Genomic DNA, 21,727 nt, shown 5'->3' with positions numbered 1-21,727 from the left:
TTGACAAGAGAGAGACGCGTCTCGCCGCGTCTCTCTCTGTGTCAAAACCCGCGCGGGCAGTTCACGTGTGAACTAGCCCTAATAATGAAATAAAATCCGCACAGAAAACTCAGTAAAATGCAGATTTTTCTGCTGCGTGTTTTTAGCTGTTTCGCTGTGTTCTGCCTCAGAATCTAGTCCAAGAAATGCCTCCCGTGGCCAGCCATGACTGTTGCGGTATTCTGCTCCGGATTAGGCCCAAATAAATGTGCCTAGTCAGGAGGGTGCGGATGCCTGTGGCTGATTCAGCCGCAGAATCTGGGCAACAAAGGGCAGGTCGCTTCTTTGTTCGGGAAGAAACCGCTTGCGGAAAAAGGAGGTGAGCAGCTCCCATTGAAATCAATGGGAGGCGTTTTCTTGGACCAGATTCTGAGGCGGATTCTGCGTCAAAATCCAGTCCAAAAAACACCGTGTGAACCCAGCCTTACAGAGCCAAGCATAGTGATCACTGCTTCACAGAGCCATCATAGTACCCACTTTACAGGGTCAACCATGCAGTGCCCCCCTGTACAGAACTCCAAAATAACCATTAAGCAATATGCTCCAGCACTACGATCTGCTTCGCAAAATGAACTTAGCTATTCTCTTCCTCCACAAACCAATATGCTTATTATTAGTCAATCCTTTTAAAAACATGGCTTTACTCGGATATTGGGATGCAGTAGTGGCGCCCCCTTGCTGTGCCATCGCTACCCTGCAGAAAATATACATGTACACTGAACCGTAAACATGATGGGAGTAATAGTTAGGAAAGTAACCAGCACCATCAATGTGAACATCAATACTGACACTACTGTGTTAGTTTACTTTGCATCTAGCACAGTAGGGGGCGACATGCAAATGAGAGGAAGGAAATTGTTTCAGTCAATCTTTGTGGAGGAGTCTGTAATTGGTTTCATGCAGAAGAACATGGTCAGCATGTGAGAACGGAGGAGGCAGGAATACTGGAGATAGTAGTCTAACCAAATAGGGGTAGTGGTCACAAGGTCAGTATGGGTCGTACTTACACTGAGAACAACACAGGATCCACCGGATAAAGTAAAAACTATAAGGTATTGAGTATGGCTGCCTGTAATAGGTAAAGCCAGCTATACAATACAGCAATTCCTCCATAAACAGGCACACTTAGATTGGCCAGATCTTTCCAGAGATAGGATATAACACAATCCCGGGCACAAAATATATGAATTCTTCACAGAGATATAAGCCATAAGGACGTTGTGAGATCTGGATGTAGAAGTGCAAATTTCCATTCACTGACAGCAAACTGAGATTTTGATGATCTTGGGAAATGATGAATGAAATAAAATATATTGGAAAATGGCAGAACTTTTATTGCAGAAAGCAATGCTATATCCTGCACGTTTAACCTTCGGGCTGTCATATCTGGTAATACAAACTGCTGGCGTGCTGAGAATAGCCCTGTTTATTCATCTTCTGCTGAATTTCCATTACACTGGAACCTAGTGAAGGAAGCGGGCTTCATTCCCAATTTAGGAAATAACATTTACAGGCTGCACAAGTTATACAACAGTCTCTGAAAGCAAAAACTAAAGGATAGAACCACACACCCCAAATAAGAGGGGTCTATACAGATTCCATATTAACAATGTTCCTATACATTAGTGGTCTCTTATTACTGTCAAACTACAAATCCCGGCATACCCTCCTGGTGGCTGTTGGTGCTATCTCAGATTTATAGCTTTGCTGGAGGGCCACACATTGGAGATCATTGCTATACGTAACGTAGAGTCACATATTATTGACTAGGTGACTACCGTATATACTCGAGTATAAGCCGACCCGAATATAAGCCGAGGCCCCTAATTTTACCACAAAAAACTGGGAAAACTTATTGACTCGAGTATAAGCCTGGAAGGGGGGGGGGGATGCAGCGGCTACTGGAAAATTTAAAAAATTAAAATGGTCGGAGCTTTTGGGTGCAGTAGTTGCTGGGGAAGGGGAGGGGGTGTTTTGGTTGTCTGTCTGAACTGGGTTTTTCTTCCCCCACTTGATATTCAGCCTGGCTCAATATAGGGTATCTGCAGTACTCCTATTAACCCCTTCCCGACGGAACAGGAGTACTGCAGATCCCCTATATTCAGTAGACCGGGCAGGTCAGACACAGGGATACCTAATGTGTATGTGTTTCACAGTCATTTTCTACTTTTATATGTATCCTAGGGAAAGGAGGGATTTAGAACTTTTATTTATTTTATTATATTTTTTTAAAGTTACTTTTTTTTCACTATTTTTTTTCCACTAATTTCTATAAATTCTATGCATTACTATTGCACCCCCCCCCCCCCCCCCAAAGAAAAAAAATACAATATTTTTATTTTCTGCTTGACTCCAGTATAAGCCGAGGGGGGCTTTTTCAGCACAAAAACTGTCAGACTACTGGGATCATCCCTGATCACAATATGGGGATCCTGGGTCCCCCTGTGTAACTGGAGCAGTGATTAACAGAGCTTGTACATTGCCACTCCATTCAACTCTATGGGACTGTACATTGCCTGGACAACTCCTTTGAGGTTCGGAATTTTCTGTGAGTAAGGCTAGGTTCACACCTGCACCTGATCTCTGCTTGGGGATTTTGTTCCGTATTTTGCTTTAAAAATGTGCAGAGAAAAGCACTGCAAGCAGAACTTTTCTCTCAACACTTTTCCGCAGCTTTTTTTACATGGGTTAGGTTTTTGTTCTTGGGGTCCCCAAGCGGATGTTTGTGGATAACAGAAGGCTAAATAGATTGTAGAAAATGTCAGCCCATAAGAAGTATTAGGTCTCGCTGTGTTTTTAACCTAAAAAAAGAATGTTTCCATTTACTGACAAGAGGCGGAAACCTTAAAAATGGTAAAAATGAAATCATGACATATATTAGAAAGTTGCATAATGTTCTTAGATACAGCTAATAGACATTCTATAGCTATAACTAGAAAAGCACTGCAACGCCAGAGAGTATTACAAAAACAGCTGCCGAAACCCGGGATCGAACCAGGGACCTTTAGATCTTCAGTCTAACGCTCTCCCAACTGAGCTATTTCGGCTGGGTGAGGGCAGTGTCAAAGGTTATTGTACACAACAATGGCATGCTACTACTGCACAACAGTCTATTGTTAGTGCACAGTACCTGAAACCTGAACTTTGCACAACTTCATTTGCACTGAAACTTTTACTATTACTAGAAATCACCATCTGTTGTGATAGATCTCACAAATGTTACAATCTGCAAGCAATCGACATGTTGTAAATCCACTCAACTGCACACAAGGCGCCTATCAGTGTACAATGTGGCATCACACAATAAAAGTCATGGTCTAGGGTCCTTGTATAATGCAACGAAACTGAGACTGGAAAGGTCACATGAAACGGAAACATCTTGGCCATTATAAAATCTATACACTAATAAAAACACTGAATACATAGAAATTTAAAACATACTAATATATATTTATGAAAAATATCACTAAAAACTATGCGTAATAGGATTATATATCTTGGTGTGCATATTACAATGGGATGGCGAAGTATTTAGCAGCATGTAGGTCAATATTGCTATTTACGACATTATTTGTGAGAATATGGATGCCTAGGCTAGGTTCACACTTGCGCTGTCGTTCGTATCCACCATGGGACCCTTACGATGGAGAGCCTACCCGCGGATCCCATAGACCAGACCTGGGCAATGTGCGGCCCGGAGGCCACATCCGGGCCTCCTCTGACTGCTTCTATCTGGCCCGCATAGCTAGTGGAAGTTTTTTCAAGGACCTGTGATGAAGTCATCACAGCCTATCACCAGGATAGGCCATGACTCGTTAGTGGGCGGAGCCACACGGGACTGTGTGCTTGATGCAAGCTGCCGGCAATGGAGGCTGCTGGATGATAAAGAGAGAAGAGACAGCATGTGTGAGAAAGAGGGGGGGGACTAAGGGCAGATGTAGGGGGGCAGTTAAACTGAATGCACATGGAGAGGGGACATTAAAATAGGGGGCAGATGGAGGGTGACATTAAACTGGGGCAGCTGGAGGAGGATATTAAACCATGGGGGGTAGCTGGAGGGGGACATGTCTGCCTCTAGTTGTCCCCAGTTTAAATGTCCCCCTCCAGCTGCCCCAATTTAATGTCCCCTCTAGTTTCTGCTAATTTATACTGGGGCATCAGGAGAGGGACTTAATACTGTGGGACATTTGGAGGGAAACGTTATAATGTGTGTGTGTGGGGGGTATAATGTTAGGGTGACTGTAGGAGGATTTTACTTTGTGGGGCACATGGAAAAATGATTGAGAATGGGTGGAGTCAGTGGAGAAGTGGGTGGAGCTAAATTTGCCACGACGCATATAGCCCTCTAGAACCGTTCTCAATTTCTCAAAATTAATTGCCCACCCCTGCCATAGACTATAATGGGGTCAGCAGGGTGTCCACCAGGTTTCCACTGGTTTTATACTAAAATCAGCAGAGAGAAGAGCCCTATGTGCAGAACTTTTCAATCCGTTGATTTTTGGTGGAATCTGTGACGGAGTCTCTTAGGGTATGTTCACATGGCGGAAAATGGATTTCGGGTGTGAACATGCCGCGTGGCTAGCTTGTGACAGAATGCCGATGCACTGCAGTACTGCACTACTTCCAGCCTGAATTTCCTAGTGAAAGCAATGTACCGATTTCAGCTCTCAATAGAGAAATAGAGGAAGGAGCAGAGGAACGCAGGATTTCACATAAAGGAAACAATTTATGAACCAAGTATATGATATAATATATGAATGAAATGAAATGCTGCTAGAAAATCTAAAGTTGTTGGAAAGCTTAGTTATGCTTTTATATGGTCTCTAAGTATATTTTGTCTTGTTTTAACACTGTTTGGGCTCATTGGTGCAGGACTGACTGAATTGTTCTGCTATCCAAAGTCATTCATTTCCAGCTTCTCAAAAGCAAGAGTGGCCAGCGACATAGAAATCGTAAGAAACCTGACATCCAATTATTTTCAGAGGGGACATCCTCTACGTCTGGAGGAGAGAAAGTTTCACCAGCAATATAGAAGGGGATTCTTTACTGTAAGAATAGCGAGGCTATGGCGCTCTCTGCCCCATGAAGTGGTGATGGTGGATTCATTGTACAAGTTCAAGGAGGGCCTGGATTTCTTTCTCAAACAGAAAAATATTACAGGTTGTAGATTTTGTTAAGGAAAAGCTGATCAGGGTTTTATACAGATTGTCAGATTGGAGTTGGGAACAAATTTGTTTCCCCTGACATGGAGACATTGGCATAAGGCTCATGGGGTTTTTAGCCTTCCAATGGATCAACACTACAGGGTTATAGGCAGGATCTGATGGACCTGTGTCTTCATCCAACCTCATCTACTATGTAACTAAGGTATAAGGTGGCTCCTACCATTATATCTAAGTTGCTAGGAGCCCCTACCTCCCACTGTCATACTGTCTCACTGTCTTACAATGCAGAACAGTATGTCACTGAGAGGCAAGAACCCCTTACAGAACAGATAACTGTATTGCTAGAAGTCCCTCTCCCACCTTACTGCTGGGAAATCCAGTGCAAGCATGGGCTGAGTTTCATGGGTGAAACTCGGTCATGTGAATCTAGGCTTAAACAGCAGAACCCTTACCAAACAGTGTTGTGAAGTTGCCAAACTACACCACTGACTCCGACTCCTCTATTTTTCCACAGATTGACTCGGACTCTTTCATACATGGCTGACAGCCATGTTGAGTCAGAAGCAGTAAAGATTCTCTAGCTCATTAAAAAGCCAGTGATTGATTCATATGAATGGAAATATGGGACAAACTATACATCTAACTAATTATACATTCTAAATAATAATTAGATCATATAATTTAAATGAATTCATAATTTTAGTTTGAATATGGAGTTGGTAACTTTTTACTGACTCTGACTCCCCAGTCCTGTTTTAGAAAATAAAGGCAGCACTTTTTTAACTCTAGTACAAACCCTCCGCAGGATTTTTTAACCAGAAACATTCCCAAAGGAAGCAGTCATTTATAAAGGAAAACTTCTGTACACACAGTAGACACAACATTTGGAAAGGCTGAGGTCATCTGTGACTGATATACAATGATATCATATCTTTGAACAGGAAGGAGTGATGTCATCGTCTGGTGATGACACTAAAGAGCAGGACCAAATCAGCAATATAAAGACTCTATAGCAAAGAACACTATAAGCAAAAGTGATACACTGTGTTATGTCTAGTACAGGCCTGGAAGAATATTCAGTATATCATGCTCCGACCCCTCCGGACTGGCACTAGACATAACACAGTGTATCAATTCGTTTTTTTATTTTTTGAAGTTTTCTTCTCTGTAGCTTATTCTCCTTATTGCCTCTAAAAGGGTAAACGATACAGATTTATCAATAAGTAATACTGAGAACAGAACAAGACTTGATAGACTCAATAACAAGATGAATTTTTAATGGTGACAAACAGCAGATGGGCGCTGTTACCTTATCCATTGTAGTGTTAGCTCCCGGTTGTCATGTCCTCACCACAAGGTTCAGCCATAAGAAATGTATGTGGGGAGTGAACAGGTCTCATTGTAGTCCATGTCTGGAGCAGAGAAGAAGGGAATGCAGGAAGGAGGCGGCACCACAACATGGGGTATGAGGAGAAGGTGGGCATCTAGAGGTCCCGACTACACGCTAGTGACCCACTTGATCTTCTGGACATCCAAGGTGCACCATAATGCTGCCCAGATTCACTTTAAAAAGATAAGAAATTCGGTTAGCCTACATTCACATGACCAGTTTCACAGACGTTTTGAACCCGTGGGCCGGCCATTCTAAAAGATTACAGTGTATGGCGTGATCTGTGACATCAGACAAAAATTATAGTGACCAATATAGGTCAATATTGCCCACTGGCACAGTTCTTCGGTATCCTTGGTTGATTTGTCATCTAAGTGGGCACAGTCTCAGGCTACATGTTGTCTGCGTTTACTTAAATAGCTTAGGATGCGGTATATTGCTTTCAAGATGCAGTGTTTTTTTCTAATTCATAATCCCTGCATTTTTCAAGCCATAGCTTTTTTATTTTTCCATCGATAGAGCAATACAAGGGTTTGTTTTTTGTGGGGCGAGATGCATTTTACAATTGTATTTTTTATTATTTTCAGGTAGCTAGAACTCAGTAACTTTATTCTGTAGGTTGCTACAATTACATCTTATTGGGGGCAGAGGGTCTCCTTCCCCATCTCTAATTCCAGCCATTACAGCAGGATGTCAGCTGTTGTTGTAAGTTTGCACGGCTATTGAGCCTGCACTATTACCATTATGTACTAAGAACAACCAACTTACCATGACGTACCGTTACATCATGGGGCATGCAAGGGTAAAGAATCCCTCAGGACATCACGGGCCCAAGGGATGAGTTGTCAGCGGTTCTTAGGTCATCAGCATCCCAAAGTGAAGAGTCAAAAACGCCCCTGTGGGATAGGCGGGCAGTACTATTGGGTTGGCTGGCAGTGCCCCTGTGTGGGTGGTCAGGGTGAACTTTATACTCTAGCCAAAAAGCCTCAAATGAGCAGCTGGCACCATGTACCCCATACCCAGAGACCCCATCTCACATACCTGGTGCCCACAGCACATCATGATGATCCCCTATGTAGATCCCAGTGATCCCTTACAATTAGATCCACTCCTGATCCATCTCTCATATAAATGGCAGTGCAGCTTCTCCAGACAACACAGATCAACAGGTAACGCTCAGGGTCCGGGGCAGACAAATCCCCGGAGAGTCCAGCCCCGTGTAAGTGGATTCTCCCTCCGCCTCCTCCTTCAGCTCTGCCGGGCGCAAGCAAAGGAGGGGGGGGGGGGGGTCTTGTCGTCATGGTTACAGCTTCCAGGCGACTGTGTCCGCCACAAAAATCTTCCGCCCAGACCAAAGCCCAGCAAAGACCTGTCATTTCTTACTAGGAACCAAAGTTGTTGTCTTTGTTGCCGGTGGGACGATATTTTCGGACGGACCGGATGTTGTGTGCACATGGTTGCGAAGCCTGGATAACGAGGAAGCATGGGGAGAGCTCGGAGGTGATCACTGCTGTGTTATATGTGATGTGGGGGGATATGTGTTGGCATTTGGTGGGAGCCATGTTTTTCCTTATTCTATACATCTCCTTTAAATGGAGCAGCATGTCTGTGTGTGTGTGTGGACTTATATCACCCCTACATATACAGTGGGTCCTGGATAGCCCAGTGATCGGGGGGCTGGATGCTATTAGAATCCATTGTAACACAGCGGCTACTATTCTGCTACAATCATTCATATAAATGCCAAAGCTGTATAAATGGATCCTATTTGACGGGACACAGAGACTTCCCCAAATTTTTGGAGGACATACAGAGGGACACAATCTGTGGTGCATGGGTCACAAAACATCAAATTGACTTTTATAGACCATGTCTCTTATGTATTATTTTATTTATATAGCGCCATCATATTCCACGGCGCTTTAACTGATATTGTCAACATTGTTCCATGTAGGGGTCACCATCTAAATTCCCTATTGGTATGTCTTTGGAGTGTGGGAGGAGAAACCTACACAAACACGGGGAGAATATACAAACTCCTTGCAGATATTGTCAAACCTAGGACTCCAGCGCTCACCAATGAGCCACCGTGTTAACCCCACTCAGTGACTTTGAGCCTCTATACAGTTCTTGATGTTGCGTGGTGCTGTTCCTCTGTTATTCCTCCTGAAAATGTATTTAAAAAAATAAATAAAAATTGACAACTGGGTCAGAGGGACAGAGTCCTAGCACTGACTGGATAAGTTACATGGGAATGGCACAACACAGAGGTATAAGATACTCTAGAATTACCGTATTGTTATGAGTACATTACATTTTCCCATGCTGTCTCTTCTCACCTCTTCTCACTTCCTGTATTGTGACAGCTTTAGAAAGGCAAAATAGAGGTTTTGTGTTAGTTTATTAAAATCAGACTGTATAGATCTGCTGACAGATATGGTTTGGTAATGAAGATCTGTCTGATGGACAAGAGAAACGTGACCTGAAGGGTTCCAGAGATGACCGATTCGCTTTAAAGTCCATCATCCAATAACTTTCTTCCTTTTCTTGTGCTCCTTTTTGTCTCATATTAAATAACAATAATATAACTGGAATATTTTTTGCTTCTAGGAACCTGAGGCCTAAGAAAGATCAAGCGAATAAAGATGTATACGATGAATCACTGTCCAAAGCAGATGTCCCATCATCTAAAGAGGTAATTGGCGAAAGCGTGCCATGGATTTTCTTGTAGAATTGGAACTATTGAATTTCTTTAAATGTCTTGTATCATCTGGAAACCTCCTTTCTAAATAAGATCTTGCTTATAGTCAGCCAGTCACCTCAGTTCCAGCATCTGAAACCTCTACAATTGACAGGAAGAGGGTTATTGTCAGGGAAAGCTACTTAGAGCCCTCTAAACTAGGTGATGTTGCAATTTAAAGGTCTGTTGCCATGCAGACTCCCTGAGTTCCGCCAAACTCCTGATTCCAACTCTGCCTGATCATTGAGAGAACCGTGCAGCCTCAGAGTAGCTGCATTGTCCTCTATCCTTCCCTGGACTCATCGGTGTATGGGTGAAACATGAAGCTGATTGGTGTGCAGTTTTCTACAGAGAGGGGTATAGGGAGTAGTATGTGTATGGGGAAGGGACATAGCAATCTGTGTAAAAGATGTGGACAGGGGGAAAAGTTTGTTACAGCAGGGAGCATAGTCTATGAGAGATGGAGGCATTAGAGCTGGTCAGTGTCACAGAGGGGACTATAGGAAAAACCTGTGTTAGAGGGGGATGCCTGTCCATTTCAGCTTTAGGCTCCCTACTACAGGTACAGATCTGGAGCTTGGGGAGGTGAGTAATCCTCTGGGCACAAGGTGTATGTAGTATTAACCCATTCACTGCTCTGTATCACCCGTTCCTTCTCTGCTATAGACACTACCATAAACCCATTAATCACTTTGGATAACTATGGCATATTATGTCTACTATTACATGTTCTCTACAATGTTTGTTTGTTTGTTTGTTTTTTATTAAAGTGATGACCTGACTGTTTTGTCTTCTTATAGCTATCTTCAGAATATTATAATGATGAAGTTGACAAGTACCATGAGGAGACGTTTCAGGTAAGTCCTTAAACCATTTTAATTTCATCCTACAACTCTGCATAACAATGATACTCAGAAATCTGCCGCATTGTTACTTTTTCGCCACCTCTTATATTTTGCTAGATTGTTCTAAATGTTTCCTCTGACATCTTACCACTCACTTCATCACGTTTTTGTTGCACTTCTACAGAATTTAATGAAAAATGGAGTAACATTTGCCAGCGATGAAGAACCGGTTGACAGTGAGGTATGTAAATCATTCTGTGCTTCCAGATAGTGAGATACATTTAATATGGCACCTGAGACTCAAAGATTTATAATCCTGAACACAATTTGCTGTATAATGTGGAATTTCACAAGACCAGAAATAGAAATAACCAATTATATGACTTTTTCCCATTAAGAAGTTAGACTGGGTCCTCATTGTGTGTGATCGCAGTGCTGCTACAAAGTCGCTCAGCAGCTAATGGCACTATGGGTGACATTTATAAAAATCATATTTTTGTAAATGGCAGCATGTCAATTATACCTATGGAAACGTTGGCATTTTCCATATAGATATAATAGAAGCAGAAAGTCCACTGTGCGTTTCTATTGCAGTCTTTTCTGCAGTTTTAATAAAAAGTGCCCCATATTGTTATTTTGGGAGGGGGAAGTTGTACTAAGAAGATACTTTTATCTAGTTTTCTGCGACCATACAATATGAATCCAGAGTATCTGCTAACCCCTACCTATCAGCTGGTATTGTCAGGGGTAGCTGCCACTCTGTATTCTTAACCATTATAAATTCTCTAGAGCAAATTTAGTTTTGCAAATCACCCTTTCTACATCTGAGGTTCAATTTTATTTTGTTAGGATGAGGTTATGCCCCTTGATATTGAGGAAGATGATGAAGACGAGGAAGAAGGAGATGAAGATGATGAAGAGGAGGATGATCGTATTTCCATGGGAAGTGACATAGAAGATCGTGACAGAGATGGTGAGCACGTCTTTACCATGAAACGGGTCCATCCATTTCGTGTCGCTAGTCTATTCTATCTATTACTGAACATGGAATCTGAGTTCTGGGCCCCCCGATACCAAGTTCAAAGGGCAATGCAGTCTGTAATCAGCCTGTTCTCTGCTCAGTGCTGCTACTGTGATTTACTTGTGCTATAGTCCCTCCATTTTAGAGATTGGTGGTGGTCCTGGAAATTTGCCCCAGCAGTGTATAATTTACCTTGATCAGAAAACCCCTTTAAGACATGCATGTTTTACTCTAATAAAATACCGTTCACATTCCCTCTGTGATGTGTGTTTGACATGTACATCAGGAAAGCACAGCAGCCATGTTAAACATGTCAATTGTGGGCCACATGGTGGCTCAGTGGTTAGCACTGCAGCCTTGCAGCACTGGAGCCCTGGTGTTCAAATCCCGCCAAGGGCAGAAACCATCTGCAAGGAGTTTGTATGTTCTCCCCGTGTTTGCATGGATTTCCATCCCATATTCCAAAAGACATACTGATCGGGAAAAATGTACATTGTGAGCTCTATGTGGGGCTCACAATCTACATTTTAAAAAAAAACAAAAAAACAAAACAAAAACATGTCAATTGGGTTATACTAACCAGTCCAAAAGGACATATTTGTGGTAAATGTTAGTATACTGGAGAAAAAAAGGTGTTAAATAGCATAATAGACTGGGATCTATCATACAATACAATGATATCCATAATATAGCAAGTATGTTAAGTTTATACATTTTTCTTTTTCTTCTGCAATGGCTTCCTATGGGACATGCATGCCACTGTAGGGGTCTATTACAATCCTCAGTTTAAGGCCAGTTACAGACGACTGTGCTGTCAGTGTGCTGTCCGTGTATTTCACGGAGAGCACACTGACCCATGCTTTTCGATGGGCTCGTATACACGACCGTGATTTTCACGATCCCGTTTCCGGGCTGCATCAAATAGGACTTGCCCTATTTTGTGGCCCATGCTTCCGTGGCTCCTATTCATTTATTGAAAGGAGCCGCGGAAGCACGGCCCGTGCATGTGCGGCACATGGGGGCATCCATGTGCTTTTAAATCACAGCAGGCCGGTTGCAGCACAGTTGTCTGCATACAGCCTAAGGCCGCTTGCATATGACCGTAGGCGAGGTCAGTGTGCTATCCGTTTTTTTCCTGGCTAGCACACTGACCTATTCATTTTTATGGGCTTATACACACAACCATGATTTTCACTGATCGGTGTGTGGGATGAGAGTCTGTGCCGCATTATATAGAGCAGGTCCTATTCTGTTCAGTGTTTGCGGAACGGACACCTAGGACAACACACTGATGTATTCAGGGTGTCATCAGTGTGCCGTCCGTTTTCATGATATTGCCTGTGTTTTTTTTTTGTGGAACCGCAAACTAGGATCACACACAGATGTCACACTGAAGACTTTCTGTCCGGACATTCTTCAGTGATGCTGAAGACACACCGAACACACTCTGCCCACAAAAACTAAACACTAATTACTAGTTTGCTGACCGCAAAATACACATGGTCGTCTGCAACTAGCCTCAGCGTGGGTTCACACCAGCGTTGGGTCTCTATATGGGGATTCTGTTCCCCTCTCTGTATTTTTCGCCCGATTTCGGGCGACAAATTTGTCCATATACAAACAATATCCAGCTTCCTCAAGCAGAGGGCCACTGTTGTCTTGAGATGCTCCAGACAGATATAGAATCTTATGTAGCATCTAACACTGGTAAAGGAGAAAGGGGACACAATAAGTGGGCATATAAGTTTTTGCTTTAAAGATGGAGGGGCTGTATAGGTGACATAGACGATGGATATGTTACAGATTTCTGTTAGTCATCTATGTCAGGTTTGCACCCAACATATAGATCTGACAGTAGTCACAGTATAAACAAAGCCTATGTTGGATGTATCTGTTTATACATTTCATTAGCATAATCATGTTTTTATGTTTTTTTTTTCAGGTCTTCCAAATGAATTGGCATGGGGGCAGAGGAAAAAGCTGTATTATGACACAGACTACAAAGAGAGCAAGAAAAGTAAGTAGGGCTACAATTCGATTATCTGTGATGTGTTTGCTCTGCTGGTTGCTTTCTTTCATGTAATGCCTATCAATTTTATTTTGTAATAGAAGCAAAAAAAACTAAGGAAGAGCTGGAAGCTGAAGCTGCAGAGGAGGAGGAGGAAGCGCAGAGTATTCAGAGGCGTCTAGCAAAGACCCTCAATGAGGAAGATTATGGCTTGGATTTTATCCAGGTCAGCTAGTAGTTTTATATCATGTATTTATTTTTGTCTGCCTGCCCTTAAGTTTGTAGAGTTGTGATTTCCAATAGAATGGCTATGGGAACAAAGTCTAAGCCATGGGTTGATGTTTGGTATGCAAGTTACTTTTTGTCATTGCCATGTGATCTACCAACTACAACAGACTGGAGCTAAAGACATGGTATGGTTCATTTCATAAGCTCTGATGCACCAGTCTTCATTTACAGAGCCTCAAATCTCTTCCTTTCTTGCGGTAAAGTAAAACATTTGTCGACCTGCACCCATCACTATGAAAGTTTACAGCAGGTGGATTTAGGTCCCTTCTATTAAAGGGGCTAACTGGGGGTCTAAATGTCACCTATGTACAAGCCAGGAATGGCTTTCCTATTATAATGATGTAGTCCCTCGGCCCCTAATACTACCAGTAATGCTAGTGGGTGCAGGAGAGAAGGGAAGAGTTGATTTCTAGGTGCTGGTTCCGTTCAACCCAACTTAATGCAATGACAGACCTCAGCCTTGAAATAAATAAAATTTGGTCGAGTCCCTTTTAACCCTTTCCTGCTCACTGCTGTACTATTCTCTGTAGGAATTTGCAGAAAAGCCAAGTGAAGAGACCCCCACTGAGCAGAAAATTGTAAAAGACTTGGAGAAGATGTCCAATAAGGAGAAGCGGAAACTGTTGAAGAAGGAATCTCCAGAACTAATGGAGTTGATTCAAGATCTTAAGCAAAAGGTAACAGGACTTCCTGCAGCTGTGCAAATGAATTAAGGTTCACCTAGCTTACTTAATTTAATTATGTATAAATATCTTTAATACTGGTCTATTATCATGTAGGGTTATCTGTATCAGATGTATAGGAGTCTGACTCCTGATGATCTGCTAATTGAAAAGCCAGTGGTGCTCAGGGGAGTGCTGCTACTTTTCACTGTATTCAAAGCACAGCGCTATCTACTGTTTAGTGGCTGTGCCTGGTATTGCAGCTTGGAGATTCAGTAGAGTCATGTGACTAGTGGACATTATATTGTAATCAATGTAAAGAGGCTTCTGCACTCATCCTATCCTAAAGATAGCTCATCAATAGAACAATTTTAGATGCACCTTCAATTTTCATTTTTATTTCTGACCTCAAAATACCTCTCCTCCAGAAGACAAATACTGTACCTACCTAATATGTGCTGGCTTGTGGAAGGCAGCTATTATGTGTACTTCTTCCAGTTTTTGTTGCTAAACTTCCATCAACCTGCAGCTTGAAGACCACTGCCCAGAAAAGTACATTCTTTCATCTTTCAATTTTTTTTTGCCTTCAATAGTTGGCTGAGGTGAAGAATGAATTGGAGCCATTGATTCAAATGGTGAAAAATGGAACTATTCCTAAAGGAAAGGTATTCAACATTACTGCAAGACGTTTGCTTCACTTTTATTAGTTAAAATGATCTAATTCTTGTAGGTAAGGGGTTAATAATTGCATCATCATATTGGCCTAGGCAACAAAATTCCCCTTACATAACACTTATTACAATATACCCAAAAGTAAATAAAACTTAGCTTTTAATTGGAAACCTTCTAAAAAAAAATCAGATTATACCCTGTAACCGAATAAAAACTCAGGAATCGGCGATGGGCCTATCCCCCTATTCCCGTGCTGGGAAAGGGGGGATTTGATTATCCATTCTGACTGGCTTTCTAATATTTGCCATAACTGGCTATCTGGTAATGCCATTCCTATCTATTTTGACTAATGTTATATGATTGTAATATGCTGAACTGCCTGCGGTACGTCTCAACACACCCAACTAACTAATTATTGGTTTTATAAGATTAGTAACAACCCCCAACCCGTTTTGCGGCACAATCGGCATCGTCAGGGGTTGACACATGAATAGAGTGTTGAAATAGGTAAGATGATGATGCAATAACTTTTATTAGTGGTTACTAGACGCAGCCGGGGCCAGTGTCCTGCTGCTTAACCCCCTGCGTGCCGGCCGCTCCCATTCATTCCTATGGGAGCGTGCTATTTGAAACTGACAGACTCCCAAGTGTGAGTTCAGACAGCGTATAGTCCGTTCCAATATTTATAGAGCAGATCCTATCCTATTAATATTATAAATGTGAAAGTTTGTGTGTTTGGATGTTTGCATGTTCGGATGTTTGTTCCTCAATCACGGAAAAACCGCTCCACTGATTTGGCTGAAATTTTCCACAAACATAGCTAATACACCCGATTAAACAATAGGCTACTTTTCGTCACAATAGCGCACATACGTTTGTGCCAGGACCCCACAAAACCCAAACTCACACCACCATCTCTGCAATCTCACACACTTTGACCATAGCAAGCCACAAAATTCATATTGCCCTCTACAGCCTCGCCCTTAACCCCACACAATCACATATACATGTACTTTACCACTTTGCCCCTCACCTTAACAATACTCCAGGAGGCTCTCTTTAACGCTCTGGAGCAGCCATGTTTGCTGACCCCCACCGCTCTGATAATCCGCGACACCGCCCACCCATGTCAATACCCCTAGGAGGTCTAATAAATGCAAAAAAAAAAGTAAAAAAAAAAAAATATATATATATATATATATATATATATATATATATATATATATATATATATAAAAAAATAAATAAAAAGGATTAAAAATTCAAATCACCCCCCCTTTCCCTAGAACACATATAAAGGTAGTTAAAAACTGTGAAACACATACGTGTTAGGTATCCCCGCGTCCGAAATCGCCCGCTCTACAAAGCTATAAAAATATTTTTCCTGTTCGGTAAACGCCGTAGCGGGAAAAATGGTCAAAAGTGCCAAACCGCCATTTTTTCACTGTTTTGATTCTGATAAAAATTTGAATAAAAAGTGATCAAAGCAATAACATTTCCCGAAAATGGTAGAACTACAAAAAGTACACCCGGCCCTGCAAAAAAAGACGCCCTATACATCCCCGTACACGCACGTATAAAAAAGTTACGGCTGTCGGAATATGGCGACTTTTAGAAAAAAAATTTTTTAACACAGTTTTGGAATTTTTTTTAGGGGTCAAAATGTAAATAAAACCATATAAATTTGGTATCCCTGGAACCGTACCGAAACACAGAATATAGGGGACATGTCATTTTGGCTGCACAGTGAACGCCGTAAAACCAAAGCCCGTAAGAAAGTTGCAGAAATGCATTTTTTCTTCAAATCCACCCCATTCTGAATTTTTTTTAAGGGGTCAAAATGTAAATAAAACCATATAAATTTTGGTATCCCCGGAATCGTAACGAAACACAGAATATAGGGGACATGTCATTTTGGTTGCACAGTGAACGCCGTAAAACCAAAGCCCATAAGAAAGTCACAGAAATGCATTTTTTCTTCAAATCCACCCCATTCTGAATTTTTTCCCTGCTTCCCAGTACATTATTATTATTATTATTATTATTATTATTGTTTATTTATATAGCACCATTAATTCCATGGTGCTTTACATTTGGGGGTTACATACAATTCACAAAATATACAGGTACATATCATACTAACAGTGATCGGCTGGCACAGTGGGGTAGAGGGCCCTGCCCGCGAGGGCTTACAATCTATGAATATATAGAATAAATAATGGTGGCATCATGAAGAAAAATTTGTCCCAGGAAAAATTAAGACCTCATATGGCTCTGGGAGCAGAGAAATAAAAAAAGTTATGGGGTTTAGAAGGAGGGGAGTCAAAAAAGAAAATCAAAAAATGCCATCGGCGGGAAGGGGTTAACTTCAAATACTTCTGTCCCAAAGTCACTATGTAAAGTTTCTCACAACACCGTATAGCAGCTCAAATACAAATTAACTTCAACACAAAAGTATCACGTATTCTCTGAATTATAGCAAAAACAAGATACAAAGTTACATTTCATATCCCATACCTTATACACACTACGAAAACCTTACCCGCGCCTGTATATACCCACTACTACAATCACCGCAGACGAAGTCGCGGGTACCAGCTAGTGATATATATCGGAAAGAAGGAACACACGTCGACTACACCACCTGGTCTTGTGCATGAAACCTAATTGGGTTGTATGTAAAAAAATAAATAAAAAATAAATAAATAATAATAATAATAATGGCTGCCTTTCTCCATATAGTAGAGCATTGTGCTTATGGGCTATGGATAGAATTACATGACAACAGTGAAAATGCTGTCATGTTTTCTTCATCATGTACAACCTATTTTAGGCACAGCAGTTACACATAAAACACTATGCGAACTGCAGTCCTATAGAGTTGGGTAACGTGGCACTATAAGGAGCCCACTTATGATTGTTGAGTCCCTGTTGGGCCACCACAATTGTACAGCTTTAGGGCAAAAGTAGTATTAGTGGGCCTACCCCTTTAAATACCTGCATTAGCTATAACCAGCATTAGTTTTACCCAAAATTTTCCTACAATGTCTACCTAGGACTCCTAAGTTTGCACAGGTTGGCTTCTTCCCATTGCTAACCGTCAGGAAAGTAGTAGCTATAAATGCAGTCTCCATATATATTTGCTCAATGACTTCTGTCTGCCATGAGGTGAATGGACACAAGGAACTTCTGGATCTCTACCAGTGATTCTTCTATATAGCATCCTGAATTTCTAATGCATGGCTTATGTGTTACAGGGCAGCGCCTACCTACAGACTAAATACCAGCTGTATTTAAAGTAAGTATCCCAAGGATGATCAGTCTTGTTTCTTTCCCTGTGCCGCAGTTTATGTATTGGTATCACCATTTTTTATTGATTTGTGCTCTTTTCGTCATCTCCTAGTTATTGCACAAACATTAGTTACTACCTGCAGCTGAAAGCAAAGAGAATCCCAATCTCCGGGCACCCTGTGATCGAGAGGCTGGTCACCTACAGGAATGTGAGTCGTCTTACTCGCTGTATTACCATGGCTTTAGCTGATGCCAGTCCTATAGTCTGACGATTTCTTGTCTTCAATTTTAGCTGATAAATGATTTGTCTGATGTGGATGAGAGGTTATCCCCAGAAATTCAGCTGCTGCTATCTGAAGATTTTCAGAAAAATCTTTCTGAAGGAAAAGTTGTCATCAGTTCGCCTAAACGCTCTAAAAAAGCTGCAAACAAGGTAAATAGGTGTAAATGATTTCTTATGTGCTCATAGTGGCTCATGAAAGCTTCAAAACGCCAAAACATTTACCATGGAACTATTCTGAGACATATCTGTTGCACCTGTATATCACACCAAGTTCACTACAACTCTGCTACTAGGGGAGTGTACACCAGAATATGGTACAATGCATTACCTTGGCATTACAACACAGTAATATGGTCATGTCCATGAGCCATGAGAGAGAGCTGAATAGTCAATGTTATAGTGCTTATTTAAAAAAATATTAATATCATCATATGCAGAGTTAGTAAGGTGAATATATTATAAGGGTCAAATGAGTCTGAGTGTTCATAGTCAGGACAGTAAAATGGGAACTGGCCAAGTGAAGCATCAACAGTAGTTGCTTCATCTTTCATAGACTGTGACAAGAGAGTGACTGCATACTATCACCAACTTGGCTCCCCAGTCTTAAAGGGGTTTTCCAGGCAAAAAATCTTCTTTAAAAAAAAAAAAAAAAAAAGTCTACTAGTAATGGGTTAATAAGTACACCCATATCACTTTAGCAATCTTTTGAGTGATTTCTAGGTGTCTGTGGGAGCAACTGGCATCCACTGCATTTGTTTACAAGGTTTACCTTCCACACTAGTTCCCTCTGACTGAGCCCCCTCCTCTCTCACTGTTACACCCCCCTCCTGTCTCCCTAGCTAAACTATCCTGCTCACTACTAGCCCCTCCCCTGTCTCATAGAGAGGAGGAGTCGTTTACATTCACAGGAAGGCTTGTACGTGTGGATGGGGGGGGAGTAGTGGCGACATTCCATTTCGGAAGGAGTGAAAGTGTCCCTGGGGCGGGATTTGAGTAAGATAGATTTTTTTTTTTATTATTATTATTATTTATTTTATTTTATTTTTTTTTAAATAGAAGTAAATTAGAAGTTAGGTGGTGGAAGGGGTTAATTCTTAGTTTATCCTTGACATCTCCTTTAAGATTACTGGATTTCCTTATGTTTAGACCCCCATCCTGATCAGACTTCTGTGGCAAATATAAAGAAGACCTTTCACCAACTATTTCCATCCTTCAATAGGTTTCTCTAAACTGATTCTGACAATTTTTTTTTTCCTCTGGTCCTCACTGTTTTTGGGCAAGTATGCTGTTAGTTTCGACACCCAGTATGATAATTAGGCTTTATACTGTCAGGTGGGTGGCCCTAGGTTGGGGCAGATAGTAGGGAGCCTAATTAGTATATTGGGTGCGGAAGGTGAATGAATTGATTCCACAGGAACAGTGGGGGCTAGAAAATTCCATTTGTGGCAGAATCAGTGTAGTGGCTATTAAAAAAAAAAAAAAATGCTGAGGTGGAGATGATGATATGCCATAAAACTTGTCGCAGTAAAGCTCTGACAAAAAACGGGCAGGACAGCAATTTATAAGCGGTAGTGCAGAGAAAAAAAAACTAAAAAAAAATCTGTTCTGTATAGTCCATAGATGGTAGCGTGCTCTATAGCATGAGCCACTCTGACAGATAATGGATAGAAGTTTACAATGCAGGATGCTATTAATGTGACAGAAGGATTAGCATCCATCAGTGATCTTCTATGACTTACAGTGACTTTGGGTAACCTGCTATTTTGTATGTATTACAGCGCCCTGTATCTGCTGTTGAGCCAGATGACGACAGCGATATGGACGAAGAAGATGCTCTCAATTATTACAGAATGATGGAGAATAAATTGTTACAAAAGAGAAATTCTTCCAAGGAACAGGCAGTGTATGTAGTCAACTGAATATGTGACTTCACTGAAACGTATTCATTATTATTATCCCTAATACTGTGACATTGTTTTTCTAGCATGGAAGAGCCATCTGAAGAAATGGATCCTAATGCCAAGAGGGCTATCACTTACCAGGTAACATGGAAAATCTGTCAGAGGAAGAATTTAGGACAGGCTGTCCTAATTACCAAAAAGGAGGCATTTAAGAAGCTCCAAAAACCAGTGTTAGGGAGGATTAAACAGTCATACACAAAAATGTGCAACTTTTTACTGTCTAGGTTGCTCTTGCCACTTCCTTGATGGCCAGAAAATACTATAGTTACTACAGAGGATGAAACTCTTAACATTGGCCTTTTATACTGTGTTCTTATTATAGATTGCTAAGAATAAAGGGCTTACACCAAAGAGAAGGAAGATTGACCGTAACCCAAGGGTTAAGCACAGAGAGAAATTCCGGCGTGCCAAGATTCGCAGAAAGGGCCAGGTATGTATCTGTATACAAATGCTGCAGTTATCTGAATTTATATATTATATTATATATGGGTCCAACTCTCTCCTGATGGGAGATAAGAATAGAGCGGTTGGAGTTCATCTGCCCAATCCTTGTGCTCGTACAGTATGAGGTGAGATACAAAGACCTGAATCCATGTTAATGAACACTAAACCTTGCAAACCGTATAAGAGTTAAAGCTTTTGGGCAGATTTGTCATAACCGTAAAGTCAGAGCAGTTACCCACAGCAACTGCAGTACCTAAACCCATTGCCTACACCTCATTAGGCAAGGGAGCCACCCCTACTGATCTATATCAATGGCCTATCCTAATGGGTCTTCAATATTAGAAAGATATAAACCACTCTTAAAGGGGGTACCTAATAAAACCCTTCCAGTTTTGGGTCTTCTTCCTGTTCTGACTTACGTTTATACTGTTATAGGTCCGCGAGGTGCGTAAGGAAGAAGTGCGATACTCCGGGGAGATGTCTGGTATCCGCGCTGGAGTTAAGAAGAGCATCAAGCTTAAATTTTAACTTTCTTGAGATGACAGATTGTACAGTCCACATTTGCATTTGTAACTCTGTAAATTTTTTATTTTATTTGCAAAGACCGTTATTATTGTGATACTATCACACATACAGATAAAAATGAACATTAACACACATTAAATGACTTTGTTAATCCGGAATGGAATTTTCTGTTCACCACTGTCCTTTAGTATTGGTAATGGAGGTTTAACATGGTGGACCAAAGCAATTACTTGAAACTGCACCATGTGGACTAGGCTTTATGTTTACTGACTTGCATAGGCTGAATCCACCCTATGTCTGTAGTGTATGTACTGTATATAGTATTGTATATGCCAGGAAAATAATCAAATGTATAGGCTGACATGATCATAGACTTCAGTAGACAAATATGTC

General features: G+C 41.3%; 2 protein-coding genes and 1 non-coding gene across 3 annotated transcripts in view; 1 reads left to right on the top strand and 2 right to left on the bottom strand.

Moving 5' to 3' along the window:
- The window catches only part of CCDC30 (coiled-coil domain containing 30), a 44,230-nt gene extending 36,470 nt beyond the window's left edge, over positions 1 to 7,760 (bottom strand). The window contains exons 1-2 of the mRNA XM_075279888.1: positions 7,636 to 7,760; positions 6,514 to 6,767 (exon numbers count right to left, since the gene is read on the bottom strand). Of these exons, the coding sequence (XP_075135989.1) occupies positions 6,514 to 6,522 (9 nt within the window). The 5' untranslated portion in view covers positions 6,523 to 6,767; positions 7,636 to 7,760. The remainder of the gene's footprint in view (positions 1 to 6,513; positions 6,768 to 7,635) is intronic.
- Positions 3,014 to 3,086, bottom strand: TRNAF-GAA (transfer RNA phenylalanine (anticodon GAA)). The gene has a single exon. It is a non-coding gene; the product is annotated as a tRNA-Phe (tRNA).
- Positions 7,761 to 8,029: 269 nt separating the features above from the next.
- On the top strand, positions 8,030 to 21,475 carry UTP3 (UTP3 small subunit processome component). Its single transcript, XM_075279880.1, has 16 exons — positions 8,030 to 8,094; positions 9,205 to 9,289; positions 10,135 to 10,191; positions 10,364 to 10,420; positions 11,029 to 11,152; positions 13,143 to 13,217; positions 13,310 to 13,434; positions 14,027 to 14,173; positions 14,752 to 14,823; positions 18,088 to 18,128; positions 18,234 to 18,330; positions 18,414 to 18,554; positions 20,183 to 20,307; positions 20,389 to 20,446; positions 20,688 to 20,795; positions 21,245 to 21,475. Exons 1-16 carry the CDS (start codon positions 8,078 to 8,080, stop codon positions 21,335 to 21,337), a joined length of 1,422 nt encoding a protein of 473 aa, XP_075135981.1. The 5' UTR covers positions 8,030 to 8,077; the 3' UTR covers positions 21,338 to 21,475.
- The last annotated feature ends 252 nt before the right edge of the window (positions 21,476 to 21,727 follow it).

The sequence above is a fragment of the Leptodactylus fuscus genome, chromosome 6, assembly GCF_031893055.1.
Source record: "Leptodactylus fuscus isolate aLepFus1 chromosome 6, aLepFus1.hap2, whole genome shotgun sequence".
Taxonomy (NCBI): Eukaryota; Metazoa; Chordata; class Amphibia; order Anura; family Leptodactylidae; genus Leptodactylus; species Leptodactylus fuscus.
This window is presented reverse-complemented; position numbering and strand designations above follow the sequence as displayed.